The sequence below is a fragment of the Nicotiana tabacum genome, chromosome 3 (assembly GCF_000715075.1).
Source record: "Nicotiana tabacum cultivar K326 chromosome 3, ASM71507v2, whole genome shotgun sequence".
In the NCBI taxonomy this organism is placed as follows: domain Eukaryota; kingdom Viridiplantae; phylum Streptophyta; class Magnoliopsida; order Solanales; family Solanaceae; genus Nicotiana; species Nicotiana tabacum.
In genome coordinates this window covers 57,431,755-57,443,929 of record NC_134082.1, presented here as the reverse complement: position 1 = coordinate 57,443,929, position 12,175 = coordinate 57,431,755, and the positions used below count along the sequence as shown (strand labels likewise).

General features: G+C 36.1%; 2 protein-coding genes across 2 annotated transcripts; both read right to left on the bottom strand.

The window, feature by feature from the left end:
* Window positions 1–1,834: 1,834 nt before the first annotated feature.
* LOC142176364 (uncharacterized) lies at window positions 1,835–3,295 on the bottom strand. Its single transcript, XM_075243716.1, has 4 exons — window positions 3,106–3,295; window positions 2,674–2,968; window positions 2,392–2,608; window positions 1,835–2,272 (listed from the first exon to the last, which is right to left on the bottom strand). Exons 1-4 carry the CDS (start codon window positions 3,293–3,295, stop codon window positions 1,835–1,837), a joined length of 1,140 nt encoding a protein of 379 aa, XP_075099817.1.
* Window positions 3,296–5,655: 2,360 nt separating this feature from the next.
* Window positions 5,656–7,975, bottom strand: LOC107825475 (putative CoA ligase CCL11). The gene has a single exon (XM_016652337.2). The coding sequence runs from the start codon at window positions 7,573–7,575 to the stop codon at window positions 5,920–5,922; it is 1,656 nt and encodes a 551-aa protein (XP_016507823.1). The 5' UTR covers window positions 7,576–7,975; the 3' UTR covers window positions 5,656–5,919.
* Between the last annotated feature and the right edge of the window lie 4,200 nt (window positions 7,976–12,175).

The window sequence follows — 12,175 nt, the reverse complement described above, 5'->3', positions numbered from 1 at the left end:
TTCTGACTGTGTATATTCTTCACATTTCAGCATATTGATGTAATTTTTTACTATTTGAGAAAGAAAGGGAAGTACGATGTTGATGTTCCAATAAGATTCACAACGACTGACTGTTGGTTTAACCGCTTGATTTCGAATTTGTACAAGGAGTTTTTGGAGAAAAATAGAGACATGAATTTGATTACTGAAACATATCCAATTGTTGAGTACATACTTGGGTATTTTTTAAGATGTAATGTTCCTTGGTCTACTGTTGATGAAATCCTTTTCCCTATAAATCTGTCTGATAAGTGGAACTGGATATTGGCGAGATTATCATTCAAAGATCTGCACATTTATGTATATGATTCCATGAGTGGCGCGTGACAGAATAGTGCAGTTCAGAGATCAGTTGAGCCATACTCAGTGTTGCTCCCATATTTCCTTCATCGTATTGGTTTTTGGGACACAAAGGAGAATCCTATGGGAATCCCCGCCAATGATCCTTTTGAGATTCATGTCGTTGATGGGTTGCTAACGCAAGATAACACGTAAATTATTATTGAATATTTCTGATTCTTATTCATTTTTTGTATATGAATTCCTATTTGAATATTATCCTAACTTTTATTCAATGTTTATGTGCTACCTTGTATGTAGTGATTGTGGTATTTATGTTGCTGCATTTGCTGAGTACATCATTCAAGGCAGCAGTATTCCTAAAGCTATTAATATTGACGGGATACGGAATCGATATGTTATATTTCTATGGGATTATGGAGTGAAGAAACAAAGAGGACATGCAGCTAGTGATGATGAGTCTACTAGTAGATTGAAGGATCAGATAAAAAAGGATAACAAGAAAAAAAGCAAGTCGCATTCCATTGTTGATGACAAGTCTTTGAAGGATAACAAGAAAAAGGGCAAGACGCATGTTGGTGATGACGAGACTTTGAAGGACATCAAGAAAAAAGGGCAAGTTGAATGGCAAGATGAAGTAGCTTGGGATAGTTTAACAGAAATTTCACATGTAGTTTTAAGATGGAAGTAGTTTGATTATTATATTGTCTATGATAGGATACAGTTGCATACCTATATCACATTTTATGCTTTTTGTTTGGGATGTCTTTGAACAATATGTTTGAAATGCTAATGTTGAAACAACTATTGCATTTTCGACAGCAAATTGGAAAGGCATGCAAGAAATATATGTTGCTTGTAATGTTACGGTTTTGCTGTTTTCATATTATGCCAGTGAATAGGTGATAAGAGAGCGTTTAAAACCTCTCCTGTTGCATTGGGCCCGTTAACTTTACAATCTTAAGCACTGTGGCAATCATTAACTGTAGCGTAAGTGTAAGATACTGTTAACTGTAGTTTTGTATATCTATCTGTATATTTTTTGGATAGTCAGAGTCTATTGTATGTAATTGTATATATATAAAAATTTTATTTTGTATATTTAATTGTTAATCCCTCTTTTTTGTATAGTTTTTATATAGTGACATCTATTTTATATATTTTTTGTATAGCTATATTATTTTCTATTTTTTTTGTATAGGAACAAAATATTACATATAAATTGTATAGTGATATGTCTATTTTGTATATTTTTGTATAGTAACAGTCTTTTTTGTATATTGTCATCTATTTTGTATATTATTTTGTATAGTGACATCCATAATAGTATTTGAAATAAAACTTCTACCAATACTTTCATTATGACAAAAAGTAGCATCTTAATCCATACATCAGAGAGAATCTGATTGCAAATCTCATTATTTTCCCAATATTCTAATTGCAATATTCAGAAGATTTTTTTTTACAAAATACTAAATCACTGTAGCAACATCTACTAGTTGTCTTCAGCATTCCTGCATGTTCTTCTGTTATGTCCTTGTTTTCCACACAGTCCACATGTAACAGTTTCAATATACAGATATTCATAAAGTCCCTTGCGTCGCGACTTCGTCGGTCTTCCTGGTTTGCCCTTCACTATCGGTGGTAGGACCATATTATCTAGCACCTTTGTTGGAAGGTCCCATGTAGTTTCATCAGGAAGTGGATTAACTGGCACTTCATATGTCTTCTTGAAGTATTCCTTGGTGTAATAGGCAAAACAATATTTGGGTGCTTCCATGTGTGAGTAGTCCAATACTACCATAGCATGTGGACAAGGAATCTCATCTACTTGAAATCGTTTGCACGAGCATTCTCTTTTTTGCATGCAGACTATGTTACGCCTTTGTTCAGTATCCATTACTACATATACATAATCGGTTGAAGGCTTCACCTAAATTTAAATAGATATTATTAGTAAAACTAAAACAGGGATATGACAAGTATTACTGTATTTTTGTCAAAGTATGTTACTCTGGCGTATGAAGTAAGACATGATAAAAGAATATTTACCGTCATCTTCTGCGACAAATAGCTATTTTCCTTAAGTACTTCATGATATTTTTGTCCTATATCAATAAATGTACTCATTGCAGTCATTCTATTCGTATTATTCCATTCTATAACCAAATTCATCATGTAATCTAGCAAACTCATGATTGGTAGCTCTCTTGCCTCTCTATTCCTTGCATTGAGTGACTCGGCAATATTTGAAGTCATCACCATGGATCTATTAACAGTGGAATGCACTATAGACCACTTTTTATAACCAACTTGGAATAGGTAACCCCTTACCCTCTTATCAATGTTGTCCATATCTTCCATGAGGCGATTAAAATCTTCAATTTTGTATGCTCTGGCCATTGCAAAAATACTTCCCTCAGCCGGTCACGGTTCTTCTTGAACTGCTTCTTTATGTTATTCCAAAGATGAAAGATGCATACACAGTGAGATACCTCTGGATACACAATCGAAGCACCCCTCAATATGCTTGCATGACGATCCGATACGATGCACATCCTTTCCCTTTCCCCAAAAGCCTGTCTAAACATTTCAAAAAACCATTCCCAGGAAGCATCATTTTCAGAATCTACAACAGCGTATGCTAGTGGAAATTTTTTACATGCTTAAGCAAATAGGTAAGTATCCACATGTTATTTTTGTTATACACAAATAAGAACTATTTATACCATATATAATTATTATACGAGTCTGCAACATATTCACCTGCTGCATCTTGTACACTAGCTGTTAACATTATTCCTCTGTGTGATGATTTGAGGAATGTCCCATCAACCACTACGATAGGGTAACAGTATTTCCATCCTATGATTGATGCATTTAGTGCAATAAAAACATACATGAAGCGTCTGTCCTCTGATTTATGTAACCTTGTGACAGAACCAGGATTTGTCATATTTATCATATACAAGTGACCCGGCAGTTTTCTATAAGATTCACGTGGTATCCCTCTTAGTAGTTCAAGCGCCTTTTATTCTGTTCTTTAAGCTTTTATGTAACTCATATTAATCCCATACTATTGTTTCATGTTGCTCATGATGTCTGTCGGAGTGTATATTATTTTTGGATTGGTCTATTTAATGCAAATCATTTTTGCAATGGCTGACGAAGTAGCATGACGTTGTGAAAACAATCTACTCATCTCTGGGAAAGTGTGAACATCATTGAACTGTCTAACCTTGAAGACATTTGATTTATGCAGACTTGAAGATCTAAGACTCCATTTGCAACTTTCATCCACGCATGTAAGACAATACCTATTTAAAATATAGTGTTATGATAATGCATTTATTCAGATTTTTACACGTGTCTCAAATAAACAAGCAGTATGCATATGAAATCTCACTATACAATAACTATACATTTTTATACAGATCTGTATACAAAAATTACAGAGAAGTGCAATCTTATTATACAATAATTATACATTTTTTATATAGATCTGTATACAAACAATTACAGAGAAGTGCAATCTTATTATACAATAATTATACATTTTTATACAGATCTGTATACAAAAAATTACAGAGAAGTGTAATCTTATTATACAATAATTATAAATTTTTATACAGATATGTATACAAAAAATTACAGAGAAGTGCAATCTCACTATACAATAATTATACATTTTTTAAATAGATCTGTATACAAAAAATTACAGAGAAGTGTAATCTTATTATACAATAATTATACATTTTTTATACAGATCTGTATACAAAAAATTACAGAGAAGTGCAATCTCACTATACAATAATTATACATTTTTTATACAGATCTGTATACGAAAAATTACAGAGAAGTGTAATCTTATTATACAATAACTATACATTTTTATACAGATCTGTATACAAAAATTACAGAGAGTGCAATCTTATTATACAATAATTATACATTTTTTTATACAGATCTGTATACAAAAAATTACAGAGAAGTGCAATCTCATAAGTAGAAATCGTATCTTGTTGTAGATGATCTATCCACTATAAATTGATATTTTTTCCGTATTGCGTAGTGCTTCATTACACTAATGACTGTATTTTTGTCCCAATACAACTGACCTTCTGCAATTTCTTCATGTTGTGGATTGTTTATTATACAATTTTCCTTCAATATCTCAATTTTGTCTTCCTTTACATGATTATCCATCATTTCAACAATATTAGTTCCATGTACTTCTTCTATGTTCTGACATTGTAAACCAACTGAAGTTGTTGCGAGTAAGTTGCCACCCAAGTATGAACTTGAATATGAGTATTCAACACTTGAATATACAGTTTTCAATGTTATGCATAATGGATATTCAGTGATATCCAGGTTTTTCTTTTTCATCTCCATATACAAGCGCACACTCATATCATTGTATATTGGAATTGCTACATAGCCATCCTTCACTGTATATTTTATCTCCATTGCACTCGTAATTGAATCTCTACCCAATTGCTTGTATATCTCATCAACAAAATAATCATAGCTACAGTCCGAATTGATCAACACGCCATTAACAAGGAAATTAACAAATTTACTCTCACTTACCCATTCACCACTGTGTTGAAGTAAAATCGGAATCAAAGTTGGAACTGTAGTTCCAACCTTCACAATCTCCATAGACATTTGTTGATTTTGTCGATTCTGTATCAATTTCACAATTTAAGAACGAAATCTCAACTCTATTAAGCTGATTGTAGGCAGCAATTGTGCAAAAAATTTGAATTTCAACGTGAATTTTTGGGAGCTCTTCTCTGGGCTTAATCTTCAGAAACCCTAGAATTTCTTTCACAATGTGAATAATTAGGCGACTTTTATAGTGTTTGGAGGTTGAAGATTCCATACTGAATGCGTGAATTTAGGATACAAAATCGATTAGGACTGCTTTCCTTTTCGTTTGCATTGAGCGTATGTTTCAGCTTTTTCAGTTGCTAGCTTTTGTTATTGTTTTGGGGCTATTACTTGTAAGGGGTTATTTTGTGGCTATGAGGTGATATAAGTTTGATCCTAGTGGCTATAAATGAAGTTTGCTCCTAAAATAATTTAATTTTAATGTAATCAGTAAAAGCATCCAACTGGGCCCATATCCATCGTTAGACCACATAATTTTCCAAAAACGCCCCCACGTGGTCTGTCGTCGTCTAAGCCTTTACTGAAATGTACCAAAATTGAAACAACAAAGTACTAGTCAATAATTTCTTAAATTATATCTCAACTACATTTGAAGCAATTTATAGTATGTCTGCACTACATTTGAAGAGACAAAAGAAATTACAAATGAAAGATTTCATTAAGTTCTCTTTTGTAGTGTCAATTCATATTGCAAAGAATTAAATCAATCACTTGTACAGATGTGGGAGATTTCGCTTACATACACGACAAAATTACAAATAGAAGTAAAACAACAGTACAACAAATTGCATTAGCATAATGCACTCTTTGAACGATTTTCAACATTGTTTGACAGAAAGCTATGTATTAAAGAAAGACCTTTCAAATTATACATGAAAAATGATTTTATGTGGGATTCAGTGCTTACATTCGACTGGCAGGTAAAGACCCCATTCCCTTGGCAATCTCTCTCAGTGAAAACTTCTGAATCTTCCCCGTTGCTGTTTTTGGAAGTTCATCCATGAAAATTACAGTCTTTGGTATCATATAATGAGGCAATCTTTCCCTACAAAAGTCTACTATTTCTTTCTCCTTAGGCTTTTGTTTTACCTCCATTTTCAAACTCAAAAAAGCACAAGGCGTTTCACCCCAAAATTCATCTGGCCTTGCCACAACTGCTGCCTCATTGACAAAATTGTTCGAATAAAGCACTGATTCTACTTCCACACTGCTCACATTCTCACCTCCACTAATAATAATATCTTTTGACCTATCCTTAATTTCTAAGTACCCATCAGGGTGCATTACTGCTAAATCCCCTGTATAAAGCCAGTCATTTTTCATGCATTTTGAGGTAGCTTCTTGATTTTTTAAATAACCCAACATTATGCATCCACCCCTTAATACAATTTCCCCCATTGTTAATCCATCTCTCTTCACACTCACTCCAGATTCTGGATTCACTACGTCCACTTCTGTCATTCCTAAGCTCCTAATTCCTTGTCTTGACTTCAATTTTGCCTTCATATTTGCGTTTAATTTGTTCCACTTGGGCTTCCAAATACATGACACAACCACCCCTGCCACCTCCGTCATGCCATACCCGTGATTCACGACGAATCCTAATTTTTCTACTCGGAGAACCACCATGGCAGGGGGAGGAGCGCCACCTGTACGAAAGTGTACCGGATATTTCAAGGGCGTAGCACAAGGTGAATTGGCTAACATGGTAAGTACCACGGGTGCACCACACATATGTGTGACATTGTGTTCGATTATGGCACGAAACACAACATTAGCGTCAAATTTTCGAAGACAAATGTTGGTCCCACCAACTACAGCCATACCCCATGTGTAACTCCAGCCATTGGAATGGAATATTGGCAACGTCCATAGATAAACTGGCTGACTTGGTACGTACCAATCGATTAATGAATCAACGGTGATAATAAAAAGAGATCTATGAGAATGTACCACTCCTTTGGGTGAAGATGTTGTACCAGAAGTGTAGTTCAATGTCATGGGGTCCCAATCATTTTCAGGCCGAACCCAAATGAAGTTGGAATCCCCCTTCACCACCATTGACTCATAAGTACATTCATGAAGATTCAAGATTCTTGAAAATGGAACAGAGTTTTCATCTTCTATGAGGACTAGAATTGGAGGGTTCGCGTTAGATGGAAACAATGAAATTGAATCAAGTGCCAAAGAATATAGTTGGTAATCAACAAAGAGAAGCTTGGATTCACTATGTTGGAGCAGAACAGAGGTGGTCTTGGCATCGAGGCGAGTGTTGATGTTGTTTAGGACAGCACCAGCCATTGGGACAGCAAATTGAAGCTCGAGTGTTTGTGGGATATTTGGAGCCAAAACAGAAACAACTTGGCCTTTTTTTATGCCAACGAGGGAAGAAATTGAGGAAGCGAGGCGAAGGCATCGGGCAAATGTTTCGGACCAAGTGTAGGTAGTGGAGTTATAGACAATAGAAGTACTTTCCCCATAAGCAATAGCAGCTCTTTCCAAGAAGGTTAATGGAGTAAGTGGACATGAATTTACAGAGCTTGGTTTCAATTGATCCATATATGTATATGTTACTACTATATAGACTGTCTCTTTCTTCTACAAGCTCTGGTTCTGGTACGTTGCCAGATTTAGTAGTGCAATGTAAGTTGAGAGGTTTTTGCTTTAATACTGATGAGGAATGGGGATAGATTTGGCATGAGTGAGCATGATCCTGATACAGATGGATAAAGGGTGTTTAGATCCAAGAATTGTCTGGAAATAAGTTACTATAAATAAATATACGTAAATGATAATGGACAAGGACAGAGTTAAATAAGTTAGTGTTATGGGTCTTTTAAGGCTGTGTCTGTATAGGTCGAAATTTATTGCTGTGGCGAGAGTTTAGTTTATCGACCTTTAGTTTCATTGCTCATCTCATAAATTCTCACCAGTTCTTCCATGCAAGTTGGTCTTTCTTTTCCTTTTTTCTTTTAACGTATTTTTCTCTTCTATTTCTGTGTGGATAGACAAGCGGAGTGGGAGAAGTGCAAATGAACCCACACTATGTGTGGGGTGAACTTCCAGCATTGTCAGAATTATCAACTCACTGTACACTAGCTATGTGTTACATGGAAGACATTAAAGAAAATGAAAAAAGGTACCTCCTCACCAATAGAATTTGTATGTACTCCATCCGTTTCATATTAAAGGAGGTACTTTCCTTTTTAATCTGTTTCAAAACAAATAGCATATTTCTGAATTTGGAAATAATTCAACTTTAAACTCTTTTATTTTGCTCATTTACCCTTAATGAAAAGCTTTTATAGTCACACAATTGTCATGGTCCTACAAACTTTTTACCACTTAAGCTTTTAAGACCATAAGTTTCAAAAGTCTTTTTTTTTTTTTTTAAATTTCGTGGCGAGTCAAACTATCTCATCTAATATGAAACGGAGGGAGTAATAAACTGTATTGCAGTGTTGATTCTAGGTAAGTAATTTTTGGTGTAACATTAGATTCTCACCGTACTCTTAATTCAATGTACTTTCTCTATTAGTGGTTCTCCACAAAAAATTTCAAGAAAAGGTTAAAAAAAAAAAGGAAAAGGTACAACTTATTTTCTGAAAACCGCGCCTTCCAACAAATATTTAGCACCTCAAAAAGGTTTAGTTTCACCTGGAGAGTAAAGTTTTCACTATATTGAGAGTGCTTTCGAATTTTTGCAAGAAGAAACTTTGCAATGAATTAACGCATGAAGTGCGCATCAAAGTGTTGTTTTGAGTGTTATAGCCATGTTATTCCGTTTCTTGCTTCTTTTATGATCATTTCTTGTTATGGATTTGCCGGGGTGGTTGGTTTAGTTCCGAGGATATTTCAAAATAAATTGGAACACTTAGTCCCAAGGTTGGAGGCGTAAGTTGAAAGAGTTGACCGGATGTTGACTTATGTATAAATGACTCTGGAATGGAGTTTTGATGGTTCCGATAGCTCCATATGGTGATTTTGAACTTAGAAGTATGCCTGGATATTGGTTTGGAGGTCCGTAGAAGATTTTGGCTTGAATTGGCGAAAGTTGGAGGAATTGAAGTTTGGAGAGTCAGGAGATCTGATCAAGGGTTGACTTTTTTACCGGGCTTGGATTTTGGTTCCGAAGGTTGAAATAGGTTCATTTTGTCATTTATGACTTGTGTGCAAAATTTGAGATCAGTCAGAGTTGATTTGATAGGTTTCAACATCGATTGCAGAAGTTGGAAGTTCATTAGTTTCAATATGCTTGAATTGAGTACGATTCGTGTGTTGATGTTGTTTGACATGATTTGAGGCGTCGACTAACTTCGTATCATATTTTGGGATGTGTCGGTATATTGGACGGGGTCTCGGGAGTTTCAGGGGTGATTCGAATGGAAATCAGATTTGGAATTGGACTTGTGTAATTGTTGTAGGTTGTTCTGGTGTAACTGCACCTGCGAGGTTTTTGACCGCAGAAGTGGCTAAGGGGGTCGCAGGTTCATCCAGCGTGTGTTAGGCAGTGGTCGCAGGTGCGATGGATTTTCCGCATCTGTGAGCCCGCAGATGCAACAGGGTCTCTGCAGATGCGAATTTTGATAGGAGTGGCTGGCTTCGCAGAAGCGAGCAATTGGGCGCAGAATCGCGTCCGCAAATGCGGAATTGGGAGCACAAGTGCGGAGTAGGAGGGCTCAAGTGAATTCCACATGTACGAAGTTTTCACCATAAAAGCGGTTCTGCAGATGCGAATTTCTGACTGCGGAAGCGAAATGCCTGGCAGTGTATATATTCGAAGGGTTCCGAGATTTTAATTATTTTTGGACTTTAGGATCTCGGATTAATGCGATATTTTAAGGGGATCTCACTAGATTTCAAGAGGTAATTCATTTTTGATTAGTTTTATTCATTAATATTGAATACCCATTGAATTTTTCACCTAATTTATGTTTTTTAAGGTGGAATTTTTGGAGTTTTGAACTAGGAATTGGAGAGTAAGATTTGGGGATTTGAGTAACGATTTGGTGTCGGAATTTGGTAACTTTGGTATGATTGAACTCGTGGATAAATGTGTGTTCAGATTTTGTAACTTTTTTTTGGATTCTGAGACGTGGGCTCGGGGTTGACTTTTTGACTTTCATTAAAGAACTTAGCTTTATTATATGGAATTGATTCTTATAGATTGTGTTGATTATATCGAATTGTTTGTGGCTAGATTTGATGCGTTTGGAAGCCGATTCGTGAGGCAAAGGCTCATTGGAGTAGAGATTTGTATGGTTTGAGGTAAGTAACACGTTCTAAACTTGGTTATGAGGGTATGAATCCCTGAAATTTGAATTATGTGGTTGGTGTTGAGGTGATGCACATGCTAGGTGACAGGTGTGTAGGTGTTCGCCATAAAAATTGTGACCCAGTCGATTCCGTAATATTGAGTAGTCATCAAACCTTGTTGCTATTCATGTGACCCCTATGTGTTAGAGTAATTGAGCTACAATTCATGCTAGAAATCTTGTTTAGGCTATATGCTTATCCTGCTGAGACCTCTGGGGTCCTTTCTGCTGTTGAATTATTTGCTTCAGTGGTAATTTTGTACTAAGTCATATCCATCATTGCATATCATATCTCCGTCTCTGTTACTATTTATTGTCGTATCATATATCATTGTTTGGGCTGATATGGCATGAGATTTGAGAGGCCGATGACTAAGTTGGGGCCTGAGAGCCCTGATGTGAGAGAGGTTGTGGATCGGGTTGCATGCCGCAGCAGGCCTTCTTGGCTTTATAAATATTATTATTAATATTATACGGATCAGGTTGCACGTTGTAGCAGGCCTTTTAGGCTTTATTATTATGGGATCGGGCTGCACGCCGTAGTTGGCGAGATTGGCTTTATATTAGCGCTTGGGCAGGATCTGCTCCTCCGGAGTCTGACATACCAGTAGTGAGCGCGGGTGCCATACAGTGCTGAGTGACTGAGTGTGATAAGTAAGTGTCACGACCCAAAATCCAACTAGTTGTGATGACACCTAACCAACCTGATAGGTAAGCTAATTAACAACTATCCAATTCCAATGAAATTTAATGAGACAATTAAGTAAAGAAAATATCTAAATCCTATACATTCCCAAGGTCTGGTAGTACAAATCATGAGCTTCTAAGATTAGAATTTACAAAGTTGGTATGAAATAAATACATCATCTATTCAAAAAGTACATAAACAAATTTTTATATTCTAACGCTACTATGAACTAGAGACAGCTACAACCGGAACGCATGTATATCTTCAATTCCAGCTCGCGTCGATCTTAGAAACATCAGCAACCAATATCTGCACGCAAGGTGCATAAGTGTAGTATGGGTAAAACCGACTCCATGCACTCAATAAGTAACAAACCTAATCTTAGGTTGAAAGTAGTGATGAGCTGGAACAAAGGTCGGGTCAAATACCAATAGCCAACAAGAGCTTATAACAACGTAAAGCAAGTAATAAAAGAAGTAACTCAGAGATAAAATGCTCAACTTTTTCATAATTTCCCGAAAAATAGTTCCGCTTTTCAAGTATATCAGTGAAAATCCAAATCCTTTACCGAATTCATCGAAAATACGAGTAAGTTTGAAAACTGCATTTTTTTTCAAAAATCCTTTCAACAATAAATAAGTTGTTTCATTTTCTTTCCAGATAGCAAGTGTAAAATACCTTGCTATGCCCATATGTCAATATGTGTGAGAAGTCATGAATGCCGTTATACCGTACAACATGAGGAAAATGCATCTCTATACATGTATGTCATGTGTGCATGTGAATGTAATGTATCTCAGAGATGAACTCATGTACTCACACTCTCAGAGTACTCAATCTCACCGTCTCATACTTTCCACCTATCATGCTCAATCACTCAATAATGTATATGGCCTATCCGGCCTAGGGAAGATCTATCCCGGAATATATACATCAACTAACCATCAGTCACTCGGTACTGAGTATGGTCAAATCTAGCTCGTGGGGAAGATCCATCCCCAAGTATATAAATGCTTTGGACAAGATCCATGTCCATGGAAGATCCATCCCTTAATATAATTAGTCACGCTCACTGGGGTGTATGCAGGCTCCGGTGGGGCTCCTTCAGCCCGAGCGCTATCATAAATTAGCATAATCGCTGCGACATGCAACCCGA

Excerpts from the sequence above, each read along its gene's own strand:
- LOC142176364 (XM_075243716.1), bottom strand. The coding sequence starts at position 3,295 with ATGACAAATCCTGGTTCTGTCACAAGGTTACATAAATCAGAGGACAGA. Across the intron at positions 2,969-3,105 it reads TAGTGTACAAGATGCAGCAG|ATTCTGAAAATGATGCTTCC; the intron begins GTGAATATGTTG and ends ACGCTGTTGTAG. Across the intron at positions 2,273-2,391 it reads ATTTGTCGCAGAAGATGACG|GTGAAGCCTTCAACCGATTA; the intron begins GTAAATATTCTT and ends ATTTAAATTTAG.
- LOC107825475 (XM_016652337.2), bottom strand. The coding sequence starts at position 7,575 with ATGGATCAATTGAAACCAAGCTCTGTAAATTCATGTCCACTTACTCCA.